The 16,174-nt window shown below is 50.4% G+C and overlaps 1 protein-coding gene across 3 annotated transcripts in view; it reads right to left on the bottom strand.

Annotated features, from left to right (window-relative positions):
• Fhdc1 (FH2 domain containing 1) overlaps positions 1-14,223 on the bottom strand; it is a 40,611-nt gene extending 26,388 nt beyond the window's left edge. The window contains exons 1-3 of one of the 3 annotated variants that reach the window (XM_085682527.2): positions 13,805-14,223; positions 12,659-12,769; positions 5,316-5,953 (exon numbers count right to left, since the gene is read on the bottom strand). In XM_085682527.2, coding sequence (XP_085538653.2) covers positions 5,316-5,816 — 501 coding nt within the window. In that variant the 5' untranslated portion in view covers positions 5,817-5,953; positions 12,659-12,769; positions 13,805-14,223. Of the gene's footprint in view, positions 1-5,315; positions 5,954-10,412; positions 10,566-11,429; positions 11,541-12,658; positions 12,770-13,804 lie in introns of those variants that run through there. The other 2 variants (XM_085682526.2, XM_048424539.3) reach the window with 2 other exon arrangements.
• Positions 14,224-16,174: the final 1,951 nt, after the last annotated feature.

The following is a 16,174-nucleotide window of genomic DNA, read 5'->3' as shown; positions in this document are numbered from 1 at the left end:
TATGTGTAGGCCAGAAAACAACCGCCTGAGTCAGCCTTAGGAACACGGTTCGCCTCCTTTGAGACAGGGCCTGTCATGGGCCTAGAGCTCACCAATCAGGCTAGACTGACAGTTGTCGGTGAGCCCCAGGGACCCAGCTGCCTCCATAGCCCACGTGTGAGGATTGCAGGCATGAACCTCCACACTCAGCATTTTCACGGGGGTCCCAGGGATTGAACTCAGATCCTTGTGCTCAGGAGGCAAGCACTTTACTGACTGACCTATCTCTGTAGCCCTTCAGGTTCCTCTTCTAGGCAGAATGAGAATTCCCATGGGTGGTGGGCTTATGTCAGTTAGCAAGTTTTCAAGGTGGAAGAATAAAACTTTCAGTCACTTGGCGTGTTCCCCTGGTGGCATGTTCCCCTGGTGGCGTGTTCCCCTGGTGGCGTGTTCCCCTGGTGGCGTGTTTCCCTAGTGGTGTGTTTTCTTGGTGTGTGTTCCCTTGGTGGTATGTTCCCCTCGTGGTGTGTTCCCCTCGTGGTGTGTTTTCTTGGTGTGTGTTCCCTTGGTGGTGTGTTCCCCTGGTGGTGTGTTTCCCTGGTGGTGTGTTCCCTTGGTGGTGTGTTCCCCTGGTGGTGTGTTCCCTTGGTGGTGTGTTTAGGTTTTGTGGTTTGGGTTTTTGGTTTCCTGGTGGTAAACCCTGGCCTTAGGATTGCTAAGTAAGATCTTTACCATCAAGCCAAGTCTCAATCTTTTAAACCGATTTCATTTCATCATACGAAAGGGGGTAGCCTTACAGATGCCGGTCACCTAAAACCGAGGCCATTTCTACCTGACTCAACACCTGAAAAGCAAATAGATTGCATGGCCTATGTATTATTTCAATCTATTTGCTCTATTTCATTCTACAGGTCTGAGGTTCCCAGAACCGCAGAACACGCTCGGGATGCAGTCACGACTCCAGGAGCACAACTGGTTCTCAAACGAGGGCGTGGGAGGATGAAGCAGCATTGCTCACGGATCTGGACAGAGCCATCATCCTGGCAGCCTCCCTCCCTGCTCCTGACTCCTCCCTTCCCTCCTCCACTTCACCTATACTGTGTCAGCGTGTCAGCATTCACTCTCTGTCACACCGCCACGGGCAGCTGGTGAGCCCCAGTTCTGACCTGTCCTTCCTGCACAGCAGCGGTTCCTTCACGTGCTGGGTCATTCTGTTTGTTTTCTCTAGAGTTCACCGAATTGATAAACCTTAGTGTTATCCCTAAGTGTCACTCTAGGTGGTTAGCGAGATGGCTCTGTACTTAAGAGCACTTACTGCTCTAGCAGAGGACCCAGGTTCAGTTCCCAGCACCCACATGGCAGCTCCCAACCGCCTATAACTCCAGTTCCAGGGATCTGATGCCCTCTCCTGACCTCTGAGTGCTCCTGCATGTATGTGGTGCATGTCCAGACAAGCAAACACATGAGTAAATAAATAAACATCAAAAATAAAGTTGTTTTTTTTTTTTAAAAGAACTGCTCAAATTGTAAAGGGAGATAAAAACCAGACTAACCCCAGCGTTGAGAGACAGAGACTCAACTAACCCCAGTGCTGAGAACTCAGGACATCAGCAATGGACGGACAGAAACTTGGTTCCTTCTCAGGGATGGCATCAGTGAACTGTGAAGTGAAGTCTGAGCTGAACCTTTTATTAGGAGACCCGTATATATCAGTGTATCTCCAATTGCTTTATTACAGCTTAATTACCATGACACCATCCCATCTGTGATCTCCCAAGTTAATTTTTAGTAACAAGCATAGAAGGATGGTAGCATTTCACAACCTCCTGCCCCCAGTTTACTATGTTAAGTGTTGCTCCTTCTATGCCTGCCATTCCCAGACCAACATCTTCCCTACCCTCCAGCGAATTCTTCTTCCTCTGGAGCACAATGGAACTTTCTAGTAATGTACTATGAGCCCTTTAAAATGAAAGCCAATCATATACTACCAGGCCATTTCTATGTGAGGTTATTATATGACAAGGGACCCAACCTGCTCCTCCGCACGTCTGAACCTCCAGAATTATGGCCTGTTATAATGCGCTAGTGTCCCGTGTCTGGGCTTGGAAGCAGGCCTCCGAGGAACACACCACTCAGCATGTTCTCCAAAGGCACCTGGACAGAGGGTAAGGACTATTGCTTTTGACCCTGGACTCCACTCACGGCAGAGTGAGCTGGAAGATTTATGGCTGATCTTTGTCAGAGAGTAGCCCGACTGAACTATAGCTTCTATAGGAGATGTACCCGTCAGAAAAGGAAATGGCACACACCAGCTCATTTTCAGTCATGCTGACGGTAATGTAAGATATTGAAAATAACCTCCAGTGGTCTCTTCGGTGGCAATGGCTGAAGGGCTGGATCATCTCCCAGCGCTCGGCTATGATAGCTTTTTAATATGCTGTCTCTTACGATCAGACCCAGGAGTGTTTAAAGCACCATCTCTGCACCCCGCACTCACAGTGGCCACATTCACAAACAGTGGAAGCAACACAGCTCTCCAAGGATGGAGGGATTTATAACCGAATGTGGTACAGGCATACGACGGAATATCGGGTGGACTTGATGCTGACACACACATGCCTCAGCTTAGGTGAACCTTGAGGACACCAGGTTAAGGGCAATCAATCGGCCATGAAAAGACAAAATGCTACAAAATGTGGGGTACCTGGATTAATAAAATTCACAGAGACAGGAAGAAAAATGGAGCTGCCAGGGACCAGGGTTGGGGGGATGGGAAGCCCTTGTTAAACGGGTATGCAGCTCAGGTTTGGAGGGTGGGCGGGTTTGGGAAATGAATGGTGGGGTCTTCACCACATTATGGATGCCCTTGATATCCATTCAACTAATAGGTCAGGTAGTGAATTGCATATGTAATTTACAATGACATTTATACTTTTAGGGCTGAGGGTTCGGCTCACTATTAGAATAACTGCCTCACATACGCAATGCTCTGGATCCCGTTCTCGGCATCTAAACACTAACAACAAAATCGGGTTGAGAGACAGCTCAGGGGTTAAGGGCACCTGCTGCTTATATAGAGGACCCGGGTTTTGTGAGCGCACACAGTAGCTCACGACCATCTGTTAACTCCAGTTAATTTCAATGCCTTCTTCCAAGGGCACTGCATACACATGGTACACGGACGCACAAGCAAGCGAGACCCTCATACACATAAAAATCCAGTGAATAAAGCTTTTACAAAAACAAAAATGATCTTTAGAGTTAGAGAGATAGCTGAGTGGGTAAAGTGTTTGGCAAATGAGCCTGATGACCTCCTTGTGTCCATCATTTGCATGAGTTCCTCAGAACACACACACACACACACACACGCACGTGCACACACACACACACACGCACACACACACACGCACGTGCACACACACACACACGCACACACACACGCACGTGCACACACACACACACGCACACACACACACGCACGTGCACACACACACACACGCACACGCACACGCACACACACACACGCACGTGCACACACACACACGCACGTGCACACACACACACACACACACGCACACACACACACCCGTTCCTCAGTAGCACAGGTTTCCAATCCCAGCACTCCTGTGTGAAGGTGGGAAGCAGAGACGAGACAATCTCTGAAAGCTCGTGGGCCAGCTGTCCTGGTATTGAGCTATGGCGAACAAGAGAGCCCCTGTCTCAAAGAAGATGAAAGGCAAGGGCCAACGGAGAAGTCTGATCTCCACCCACGCGCCATGGCATGCCAGCGCTCCTCAATGCAAATAAATAGGCAAATGCCCGCAATTTAAAAATAACTCCTGCGAAAAGGAAGTTAAGGAAAAAACACCAATGTCTGTGGTTGAGGCTGAGGTGACGGAAGAAGGTGGACAGACGGACATCGGCTCCTGACCTTTGCCTCTGGCTTGGAAGTGGACAGTTTCATTTGTGTCGTGGCTCTTACGATTTGCACTGCTTGCCCGCTCCATTCCCCCTCACAGCTGAGGGCTGCCTCCCTAGGGGCACACCAAGTTGAACCCCTTCTGCTCCAGGTACTTCTCTGATGCCCCAAGTCCACTCACACGCCTGTCCAGTCACCTCAGTGGGGGAGAACTGGGAGACAAGGGTGAGACGTGACTGGCTGTGCAATCAGGAACCTCTGCTGGAGTGGGGCCAAGGCCAGGGCACTAAGGAAATGACCTCTGAGTCCCTTCTGCTACTGAAAGGGCAGCTGACCAATGGAAGGACAGACAGAAAAGCTTGTGATTGGTACTGGCGACACCACGGCCTCTGATGACCCACTTTTCCAATGCATTTCACAGTTTATGAGACACAACAACCCTGGTCCCTGGGCTCCCTGTATTCGATAAGAATGCTCTCAGCAATTTCAGAGGAATCATACAACCAGCTTAAAAGACACTCAGGACCTGGTGGTGGGAGTTAACGTGGTTCCTAAGCCAGGAAGGGAAAGAGGTCAGTAATGTTGGCTCAAGAACTCAATAGCGCAGGGAGCGATGATTCGCCCCAGGCCCCTCCCACTTTCTTATCTAGGCAGCTCCATGGATGACCTATTTTCTCTGCTCCTTTACAACACATTTAAAGCAAGGGACTATACTGAGTTGTATATGTGTTTGGTAACTTAACGGCTGTTTCCCCCCTTCACAGTAACACATTTACTGTTAACTGGAAACATGCTTCATTAAAAAAAAAAAAAAGTCTCAAAATAGCTTGAAGCTTTGGTTCTTTAGAAATCCGTCTCCACAAAGGCCATAACTGAACGCAGATATCTGAAGCAGGGAGGCCATCTCTCAAAGACATGGGAAAGAAGGACTCCCAAGGCAGTCTAGTAGGCGTGCCGCACTTATCACAAGGCATTTGATCCCCCATGACCCCAGTTCATCCCAGAGAGCTGAGCTCCAGCAGCTCAGACTTCCATCCCAGGGGAGACCCCAAACTCTAGGTTCCAGCTGAACATCTCTCCCTGAGAAAACTGCACTGAGTTTGCTAGCAACAGGGTGGTGCTGCGAGGCCAGAGCCCAGCAGCCCAACACACGTGTTCTCTGTATGAGGTCATAGTCCATGGGGATGCCTGGGAGGATCCCACACACACACACACACACATACACACGCACTCCCTATACTTTGTTACTCAGCTCCAATTCCTCGTGGGAGCCCCTCCTGCAGTTTCCAGTGCATTTCGCTTGCTCGCATGCTCTCAGGGAAATCTCCCAAATTATCTGAAACACACAACTCCAACACAGAGCAGCAAGGCCCCTGCCCGCTCCCATCCTCCCATCATCTCTCGTGCATTCTCTCACCTCTTCCCGGGCATCCCTGAAGGATGAATTCAAGGATCCTCCTCTCCTGGGGAGAGAAGCCTTGGAGGTGTCTTCTTGTTGCCCAAAAAGCTCCTCGATGGTCTTCTTGTCGATCTGGTAGTGGTGCTGCTGTTTGGCTGCTAAGGTCCAGATGTTGGTCTTGCCACGCACTTGCTCCTCTGGAATGGTTTTCCAGAAAAAGCTTCGCATCCGTTTCTTCTTACCCAGGGAGCTGTAGCCATTCACGTGAGCAACCGGGGGTAGTCCGGGAGGAGGAGGAGGGGGGATGAGAGGTCCCCCAGGAAGTGGGGGTGGAAGAGGAGGAGGTGGGGAGGGGGGGAAGCCCTCCCCTGAATGTGGGCAAGGTGGAGGTGGAGGCGGTGGAGGAGGAGGTGGAAGAGATGCAGAGGGTGATGTCTGCCCAGTCATGAATGCAGCTGCCGTGGCAAGAGTCCCATTTTCTTTATCGTTGGCCAGGGAGACACAATTCATAACATGCATAGTACTGTTGCCTTCTAAGGAGCTAATTCCTTGACCTTGGAGAAGCAGACACAAACATCAAACTCGGGTTGTACTCCTGGGCCCACGAGTCTGCTGCCAAAAGAGAGGGCAACTGTGCCTCATGTCAGCTTCCAGACCTGCAAAGACGGAGCAAATTCAAAGTCAGTGCTGGCAAAGGCTTTCTCGCTAGTTTTTTTTCCTTTTCAGGGACCAGGTGGCCCACACGGATAGGTCTTCGGGTCAAGAGCATATCTCAAAGCACACTGGAATGAACACGTATTTTTCTAAGTCCAAACCACATTTTGTTTGCTACTGGGAAAAACTGCCAAGGAATCAGCAATAAAACCAATTTGGAAATCTCCCATTAATCAATGAGGCATGCACGTAACAGTGCCTGCTATACAATCAGGAGTGTTCCCTTTATGAATAAACGACTTGTTTACTAAGAGGTGCCTTCCTCTCTTGGATGATCTATCCCAGCCCTTGGGGAAACTGCCCAAATTGCTGAAGCGTTAGGTGCTTACTTAGTGACCCTGCCTCTTTCCAGTCTGGACACGCTTTCTCCAACCACTGGGTCAAAAGGCATCTTCCATGTTGAAGGGAGCAGGTGGGGCACTTAAAGACAATAATGACCCAGTTTGTTTCCCTGGAGCCAGGGTCACCCTGTTCCTGCTCCACAGGGTGATGCGGATCCCCGACTAAAGACAAGGGTGCCAGGCGTGTATTACATCACCTCACTAAACTTCCATTTTCTCCTCTGTAAAATTACAGCACATTCAGTGACTCCCATCGCCCCTTCAAACTCTGTCACCTTAGAGTCTAGAGAAGTCACTCTTCAGAGACCCTAAATGGGACTCTACAGAGTCGCCTTTTGCGTGACTGTGACACTATTACTACAGAGAGGCGATGCACACGGACACACTGCCCCAATCAAGTTCACCACGCATCTAGTTCTTATTCACACAACTCACTTGTCTTGGAGACCTGGATTTGCATGGACCTACAGATGTTCGGTTTTTGGCTTTATACAGTTGTTACTAACCCAATTCAAAACAGGGTCAAAATAACTACATTTCTCATGAGGAGAAGAAGGACTGAAGATGTGAGGAAGGCACTTTTACATGACGTCCCCGGCTATAATTGTCCACTTAGGTCAGCAGGGTTAGAGCCTCGACTTGCAGACACACGTGGATCCCACAGCGCTGGGTTACACAGAAGGAAACTGTCTGATATCGCTAATTCAGACATTATGAAACACTATACATACGACCACATATAATAGGCAAGACTTCCTGGGGAGCAGGAGTGGAGTCTAGAAACATTTTCTGCTCAGAGCCCAGCTCCGCAACTTCCCCGAGCTGCAGTCTGAGCAGAGGCGGGTGATGACCTCACCTATGTTTCAGCATTTTTGATCTGTGAAATAGGAGAATACCTTTTCCCCCGGCTTGTGTAAGAAAAATGCGCCAACTCAGGAATGTAGTTAACTATTTCTAATAATTGTTTATATGCACTGTTTCTCTTTATCTTCACAGACAACACATTTGTTACATGTCTGGGGAGGGCTCTGGATAGACGGCTCAGTGGTTAAGAGTGAACACCACCCAGCACCCATGTCATGTAGAGACCCCTGCACGCAAGTGCACATACGCATGCACATACATGCATATACATGCAGTAATACACATACATGCACTAATACACATACATACACTTATACACACATATACATATAGCTAAAATAATAAATCTGAAACAAACAAACAAACAAACACGTCTTGGGTTTATGGATGAAATGCCTAAGTCCTGGCTGCTAGAAACATATGGAACAGCTTCACTTTGCTAACAATGGTTGTAAATAGTGAGATTTCCCCCCTTTTAATATTCAGCGGCTACATGATAAGTTGTTCATCTCTGTTACAGGAGAGATACATTTATGTATTTCATAAAACACATTTATGAAACATTCAACTGTCTGTAGTTTGTTTATTTTATTTGTAATGCTGGGGAAGGAGTCCAGGCCCTTTTTCATGCCTCCCAGGCGGTCCTCCATCAGCTGCTGGCTTATAATCCTTTCTTATTTACTTTAGAGCTGGGCATTCAACCCACACGCTAAGGATGTGTTCTACCGCTAAGCACAAGTTCAGGCCCTGACAATATAAGTATTGAATAGAAAATTACATTCCCAAGTGTTAATTTGATACTGTAAAAAATCATTTTATGATATCCTGTGTACAGTTCAGTGGTAACAGTATATTCAGCTGTCACCACTGGGTACTATCTAAGGAACGTAAGTATGTACCTAAGCTGACTTCTGGTTCACTAGCAAAGGAACTGGCTTTTAGAAGGGGTTTTCATAATTACCATTAGGGGCATAACTAGGCTGTCTTCATAGTTGGCACCCCGAAAGCGCTCGTGACTCACTGTCAATTACAGTTTATAGTCACATTTGAACTCCTCTTTCTTCAAGACTGTGCAGGTACTTCTGGCAGTTCATTCTTACATATTTCATACACTGTCTGTGCACGAAATGACCCTTGGAGAAGCTGCTAACTCTCCAGTTCACTTCTGGTTCCATATATATCAATGCGTTCATACATCATCTCATGCCACCCCCGCCCAAGTGCTGGAGACCGAACACAGAAGCTGCACGCCGGGCAAGTCCCCTGCCCCAAGGCCCTGAATTGGATCCCCAGCACCCCAGCACTGGGTGGGTGGGGGTTATGGAGGGGGTAATTAGTACACTGTCTGATCTGGGAAGTAATACTTCATTCTGTATCAGCTAAATAGACTTAAAGGTATGGGGTTAAAGCCCTCAGTGCATATGTAGAAACACTAAATGAAGAGGTTGGATACTCAAAGGTGATGTGACATCATTAATCTTCTGACATCTACCCTCTAAAGGACTAAGACTTTTGAGTACTGTCCTGGGCACCACCAAGTACCAGATAAAAACTTGCAATAGTTACAAAGTGACACACAGGAACTGTGCGTTGATACAATTCTGTAACTACTTCCCACCCTGAGAGAAGATAACAAAGGGAAATGTATCATACTGTCCCTGGTCCCTTTATCTGGCAACCCCCCCCCCCACTACATTCAAAGATCTTAGCTCTCCAACAGTGTCCAGTGAGTCAGCTCACTGGCAATGATTAGCTACATGCAAATGCTTTTATTCCCGCTACTTCAGTTCTGTATCCCTGCTCCCACTGGGCAGGATTTCCAATGTTAAAGCGGTGACAGGAAAAGGAGGGCACAGATACCACTCTAACTCCTTCCAGTCACGTGTGGTGTTAAAATAGAGGAGGCACAAAAAATATTCTATTGCACTGTCCACAGTCGAGATGACACTGCACACTCTCAAGGACACTGGGAGAAATGCAGGTGGTGCAGACACCCTGACAGATGACACCCCGTTGCCTGCTTCTCACAGTTGGCAGTGGGCAGCAGGGACAATGGGATCAGCCCCATTCTGTCTGGGAATCATCAAGTATCCCATCAATCTCCCTAAGACAAACAGAGGCAGGCTTGTCTTTAACATCTCCCCAACAGGGGGACCTCAGCAGCAGGGAGGAAGGAGGCTGTTAAATACAGGGCTGTCACAAACAGGCTCTCTGAAGCCAGAACCCATCTTCCAGTCCTCTGAGTGACAACTATGGTCCCTCAGAGGTGGGGTTGCGGTCCCCCCCTCCCCCGGAGAGGATGCTGCTCAGTCGAGCATCTTTTAACTTGGATTTCAGCATTTCGGGTTTCACCCGAGCGCATGATCAGCCAGCACACAGGATTTGAACAAGAATGTTCCTAAGAGTTCCTAGAAGAGTCGTCTGGTTCCTGCTTAACTGCTACCCAGGGCTTTCTCAAAGGAGGGTCTGCACCGCTCTGTTCAACAATAATAAAAAGTGACAGAGAGCCAGATGGCTTTCCTCCTGCAACCCCGCATGTCACAGATGAGGCCTGGGTTGGAAGGGCAGGTCGTGCACCTGATGAATTGAGGACGGGAAAAGACTGAACTACACAGTATTCTTAATTGGGAAGAGAGGAAACAGGGCTGGGGAACGTTCCTGACTTTCTAAAATACTATTCCCTTCTTTCCTCTCACTCCTTAAGGAAAATGCCTCCACCCCGACCTGTCTTTTCAAGCCTTTTCTTGGTTAAGACATAGACTGAGTTTCCGAGCAACACAGCCTGGCTTGACACTTCAGCGGCAGCGAGAACCCATGACGGCAGGTTTAATCTGTCACATCGTATAAACAAACATTCACAGCTGCGGGAGGTGCCTGTTTCTGAATGTACTTTTTCGGTTTCTTCTCTCCCAGTCCCAAACTAGGAAGAATAGGCACGGGAGTGCCCAAGGATGCTCCTGGAGAAACAGAAGCTCCAGAAAGATGGACCAGATAGAGTGTCTGCGGAGGGCCCAAATCAAGGCAGAATTTCTTTAAACACTCGCTTCAGGTCTTTATGAAAGTCTCCGACCAGAGAGGGGAGGAAGCAACCAGGACACTTTCTTTCATTCCAGTCAGAATGAAAACAATTATCTCCCAAGTCTTTGCCCACCACTTCCTTTGGTCCCTAGTACCGCGCTCTGACGGATCCACTCACCAAAAGGCCCCCTGTTCCGCCGGCTCCCACTGCGCTTAGCCCGTGTCCCCGAAGACCACCAGCGTCCAGCAGCCGCTCAGCCTAGGATCCCGGGACAGCAGGCGGGCTCAGAGTGGGCGGTCCCGGGTCGCGCTAGCCCAGAGGCCGCCTTATCTGGGGTGGGAAGGCGCGCGTCAAGGCGGAGAGACGCCCACACGCGCCGCGCAGGCTCCGCGACAGTGGGAACAGCCCTCCCGAAAAGGGTTCGACCCTATGTCTCCCGGAGGGCCCGGGACGCCCCAGTCCCGGATCGCTTAGAGGCCACTGGAATATCCGCGTCAGCTGCGCAACCCCTAGGGGCTTTTCTTGTGCCGATCTGACTCGACCCGGGGTGGCTCGACCTGTCCCGGGGTCCCCGCCGACTTCGGGCTCCCACTTCTCTGTGGAGTCCATGGTTCTAGGACCCGTGGCCACCAGCCGCTTGGACTACCGCTGCGGCGACACCGTGTGGTCCCCGGCGCGGGCTCCGAGGAAACGGACTCACGGCCGCACTGCGGCTCTACACCAAGAGAGAAGGGAAGAGCCCGCGACATAAACGCAAAAAGGGGACTCGGGCTGGTGGCGGAGTCCCGTGGCACGCGCAGGGACCGGGGGTGACAACCAACCCGCCGCTTCTTCCCCAAGCTTCCACAAGCGCCGGCTCCACTTCGGACGTGAACTCTCAGGGAGGTGTGCAGGCGTGGGGAGCCCCACACCACGGTGGCAGGGGCGAGTCCTCGCTGAGAGGGGCTCCTGCGACCTGCGCGACCCGCGCTAGCCGAACCCCAGAGGTCCCACCCTCGGGCAGCGACGCACAGAGCTCGGGGTCAGCCCGGCGCGTGTGCGCCTGGGGGCACAGGGCCTTGAGCTCACGGACCAGGTCCCCGGAGTGGGGTGCAGAGCTCCCGCTTCCCCGCATCCTCTCCCGTGCTACTGTTCTGCCCGGCATCCCCTAACCCAGCCTCGCGGCCCGGGCTCCGGCTCCAGTCCCGCACTCACCGCGCCCGCGCTCCCGGCGCCCGCGCAGCCTCCGCCCGCTGTCCCGGCGCCGCCGACTCTCCGCAGGACTGCAGGCCAGGGACCGCGAGGGGGCAGGGCGGCGCGGAGGGGCGGGGCCGCTGCAGGTAACAATGCTGCCTACCCGGCTGCTCCGCGAGCCGGCCGCAAAGGGCAGCACGCCCTTTCCTGCTCGGCTGCCTCCCTCGCTCCCCCTACCATCTGACACAGTGCTCGCCCTAGCCAGCTCCGGGCTCCCGAGACTCGAAAGCCGCCGCCCAGCACGCAGCTCCTGGCACCTAAAGACCCGGGCGCGCGGGGCTGGACGGACAACCACAGAGGCAGATGGAGATTGCTGCAGGGCGAAGATGAGCCCTGCTGTCCTAGTGGAACCGGGGAGCGAGGGGGAGGCGCCACGTTCGCTACCGAGCAGGTCACCGCTTTCCACAAAGGAACCTCTGCGGCACTCTCCTGGAAATCCTCCCCTGCGCACACGCATGAACACCCCGCATGAATACACGCATGCACCTTCACACACACTCACACACCTCCGCGCGCCAGCTCGCTCCGCTCCATAATAGTTTCTCCCCGGAGCAATGGGCAAGCGCTAGGGGAGCTTCCTGGCGGTCCAGAGCATTCTGGAGGCCAGGTCCTCTGTGCCGCACGCCAAATTGTTTTTTTCTCCTCAGCTTCCCTCCCTAAGTCTCCTCTTCCTTTCCCTTTCCTTTATTTTCTTTTTTCTCAATGATGGTAACAAACTTTCCAGATTTTTTTTTTTTTTTTTAAAAAGTATGACAGACCTGGCTGAATGAAGGAGCTCTGTCTGGGAACTGGGAAGAGCCCGCCCACTCGTTGAAGGAAACAGGGAAGTCAGTCTAATCGCATTTTTTTTTTTCCAAAGTGACTTGCGACTACGCCAGGCAGAGAGAAGTTGAGTAGTCAAAGAAAACTTATCCTGGACAAACCGGCTGCTGGCACCTCAGCTGCCGGGGCGGGAGGCGCCCTCTGTGGGGAATGAAGTCATCCTGCCCTTTTCTGGGTGCGCCCAGATAACCGAACAGCGCTTTCCCAAGCTCTAAGGCCTGCCGACTTCCAGCGAATTCCACCAGGTCCCCAGCTCCTGGACTCCGTGACATAATTCCTCGCCTCCTACTGTGAGCCTCGTATAGGAAAAGAGAAAGTACTAGTTCCAATCGTTCCGCTATTTAGACCCCCAAACTGTGCCTACTTACGTTTTAGCCTTCTTGATGAGTTCTTTGGCTATTAATATAGTTTAGTTCCCGATTCAACACGTCCACTCACAAACACTGAAAATATCAATGCCGCTCTCGGGCTGGGAGCTCCTGTCAATCCAAATGAATATTGATTGCTACCCAGGTCAAAGAGTAACAAGTGTTAAGTGTGAGCTGCAAGACAGAGTTCTTTCCCTTTTTTTCTAATTTTACCATTTATTATTATTATTATTTCTGAGACAGAATCTATGTAACCCTGGCTGTCCTCCAACTCACAGCAATCTGTGTGGGTCACCAGGCCAGCCCCCTTTCCCCTTCTTTAGGCAGCCTTCCTTCACTACAGTGAGCGAGCATGGCTGTAAGACCAGTCCGTTTCTGCTGCCTGTGGACTCATTACTGCAGAAGCTGAGGCAAGGGGATATTTTGAGCCTACAATTTGAAATCAACTGGTGCAACATGGTGAGATCTCCAAAAAGAAGAAAAAAGCCACTTCAGAGGCGTCAAGCCCAGTGGCCCTTCCTCCTTCCTTGGCCTTTGATCTCCAGCTCCACTCTGGCCCACGGGCCTCTCTAGCCTTCCCTGCTGACCCTTCTCCTCTGAGTACAGTCACAAGGCTCTTACAACCCTTGATCTCCCATTGTCCTTTATAATCCCATGGGAATCGTTTCTGACTTTAATCTGGATGTATTTTGGAAAGAAAAGCAATAAAATATGAATAACCATGGCCTTAGGTTCCCATCCTTGGGAAGGGCCCAGGAAAATGAGAGCCAATTGTCTTCAGTTGTGCCAGGGACTTAAATCCACATCCGACTGGTGGTGGTGTCAGTCCTGATTCAATGCCTGGAAGTCAGCTCACCTTCCCCTTAAAGCAACACTCTCCTCTCATTCCCTTTCCTGACAGCAGGCTGTGGAGGTTAAAACCCCAGCCTTAATTGTTTGCCTTAGGCCCATGGGCACCATGCTAACTCTGAGTAAGACGATCTGTCTGTGCATCTGCTGCCTACCATGTGTGGGGCACCCCAGGTCTTACCCTACATCTCCCACCAGCCTTCTGTTTTGTTTTCCACCCTAGAGAAGTATAACCGAACACCTATGTCCCGAAGCTTAGAATTCTTCCCCGTCTTCTCACCAAATCCACTCACTCACCCAGAAACTGTTGCGGGTTGCTGTGTGTGCAGGTCCACCTCACAGCTTCCCATATGTGTCTCTAACCTCCTGTAGAGTCATGTGAACGCAGATGTGACCTTCAGTCTGACAAGGCAGTGGCACCCTGCATCTCCTGCCATTCGGACTTCCCTTTCCTGGAAGCAGCTTGGTGTGAGGCCCCGGCATAGACAGGTCTTGTTTATTTCCACTTGCGGTTCTTCTGCACAGTAGAAGGTCTGACAGAGCTGGAAGGGGCACAGCTCTCCAGGCGAGGGAGGCAACACGTTCATATACTGTCCGCCACACACATGCATGCATGCCCTAGGCTTGCTGTGACCAGCAAATGGCTTTGTTCCATCTATGCTAGGAAAATGCACCAGGCAGCCTGCAGGGAAAGCTCAGAAGGCTCCTGAAGCAGAGTGCCCGAAGTCACCAGGTTTGTGGCTGAGAGGTGGCTGCTGCTGCTGCATTGAATGGAAGGTCCTGCAGCCAGCCTATTCCCAAGCAAGGTACTCAGAGTATGTTAGTTACTTGGCGTGGCTAGGGCAGCCTCCAGAGCCAGCAGAACGCCCTCTGGGATATTTCTTGCTCTCTGTGCAGCTTCCTGTGCCCTCTTCCAAAGTGGTCCTTCCAGAAAGTTCTAAAGTTACATTCCTGTCACTGAATGCATTTTCTCCCTTCTGGCTTTGACGTCTGAGTTGCTCTCAGCTTCTGTTTTGTTTTGTTTTGTTTTTCTTCATAAGAAATAGACTGTATTTAATCTGTCATTAGGAATCACTGACTGAACAAAATGTTCAAATCAGCGTGACTCAATTTCGGCACATATTCTAAAGCATATCTCATCATTAAAAAGCAGAATTATTTGCTAAAGGAGTCGTTTTAGCCCGTGTGCTGACTCCACAGGTCCTTGGATACACTGAAGTTGGTGCCCTCAGGCACACATCTGAAGTGACAAACTGATCTTAAGTCCCCTTTTTCCCTGCTCCTCCCACATGGCTTCTCCCATTTTTATGAAACAGACTGAGGTTTGCTTAGCTCAACCTTCTCTTTTTTTATTCCTCTCTCTCTCTCTCTCTCTCTCTCTCTCTCTCTTGGTTTTTCAAGACAGGGTTTCTCTATGTAATAGCCCTGACTGTCCTGAAAGTAGTTCTGTAGACCAGGTTGGCCTCGAACTCACAAACGCCTGCCTCTGCCTCCCGAGTGCTAGAATTAAAGGCATGTGCCGCCGCCACCTGGCATTAGCTCAACCTTTTCATCTTATTTTTCTTAAAAGATACACCTGATGGGGTCACTTGTTCAGATTACAGATTGTAGTAGCTCTGCCTCCTAGGAGCCGAAACCGCCCAAAGGAACAAATGACCAGTTCTGTAGTTAGACTGGCAGATAAGCGAGAGACTCGAAGACAGACACACTGTTTCCTCGGAGGGTGGAAATCTCACAACAAATAGAGCCTGCAGACTGTGACTGCAGTCTGAATGCAAACTTGATTTGAACACCTTAAAGGCAAAATGCAAATGCCATATTCTGATAATCATCCAAACAACTTGTGAGGTCCCCCATTGTTATTCCTCGTGTTTATTTTGTAGGTGTGGAGGTGCACAGGCCTCGGTGTGCCTCTGATGGTCAAGAGGACGACGTCAGTGCTTTTCTCCTTCTACTGCATGGGTCCTAGGGATTGGACACCGAGTCACAGGCTTGGCGCCAAGTGTCTCTAGCCACTGAGCCATGCTCCACCTGCTCTAACACTTTTCAGAACTACCAAATGCCATCTTATTTCCGCAGGTTACAGACTTTAAATAGTAAGTCGTCTTTAAATTTAGGAAACGTTGGCTGGGCTGTGGTCATTAAGAGGGCAGAATTCTGGTGTGTCAGACGCTAAGTAACGATTTGTCAATGTGCTACACAGAGAGAGCTTTCTCGTGTTCATATCCATGGCAATATCAACGTCTCCCTTGTTATTGTGCAGGTTCCTGTCAGTAAGTGGTGCTTTGTTTGAGATAAGGGTCAAGAGATTAAAAACGACTCTTACCCAACACAGGACTGAGGTAACAGATATCTGAGGACCCTTGTCCCTACCTGCCTACGGAGCCCATTTTCTCCCCTCAGGAGTGTGCAAGAGTTCGAGACAATGAGGACAGAGGAAGAGAAAAAAGGAGAAAGTGATAGTATTGTTACTGGTTGGATGTGCTCAGAAAGCCTTTGCCCATTCCTATTGTTTTAGTTTACCCCCAGAACAGTGTTTAGAACCTGCTGGCTGTGACAGCGTTCCAGCCTGGAGCAGAAAACATGGAGTCAGAATGCGCCATGGCAGCACAGCACATCACGGTGCAGCACAGCACAGCACAGCACAGCACAGTATAACACAGCACA

This window comes from Myodes glareolus, chromosome 20 (genome assembly GCF_982192425.1).
Source record: "Myodes glareolus chromosome 20, mMyoGla1.1, whole genome shotgun sequence".
NCBI classification, from domain to species: domain Eukaryota; kingdom Metazoa; phylum Chordata; class Mammalia; order Rodentia; family Cricetidae; genus Myodes; species Myodes glareolus.
This window is presented reverse-complemented; position numbering and strand designations above follow the sequence as displayed.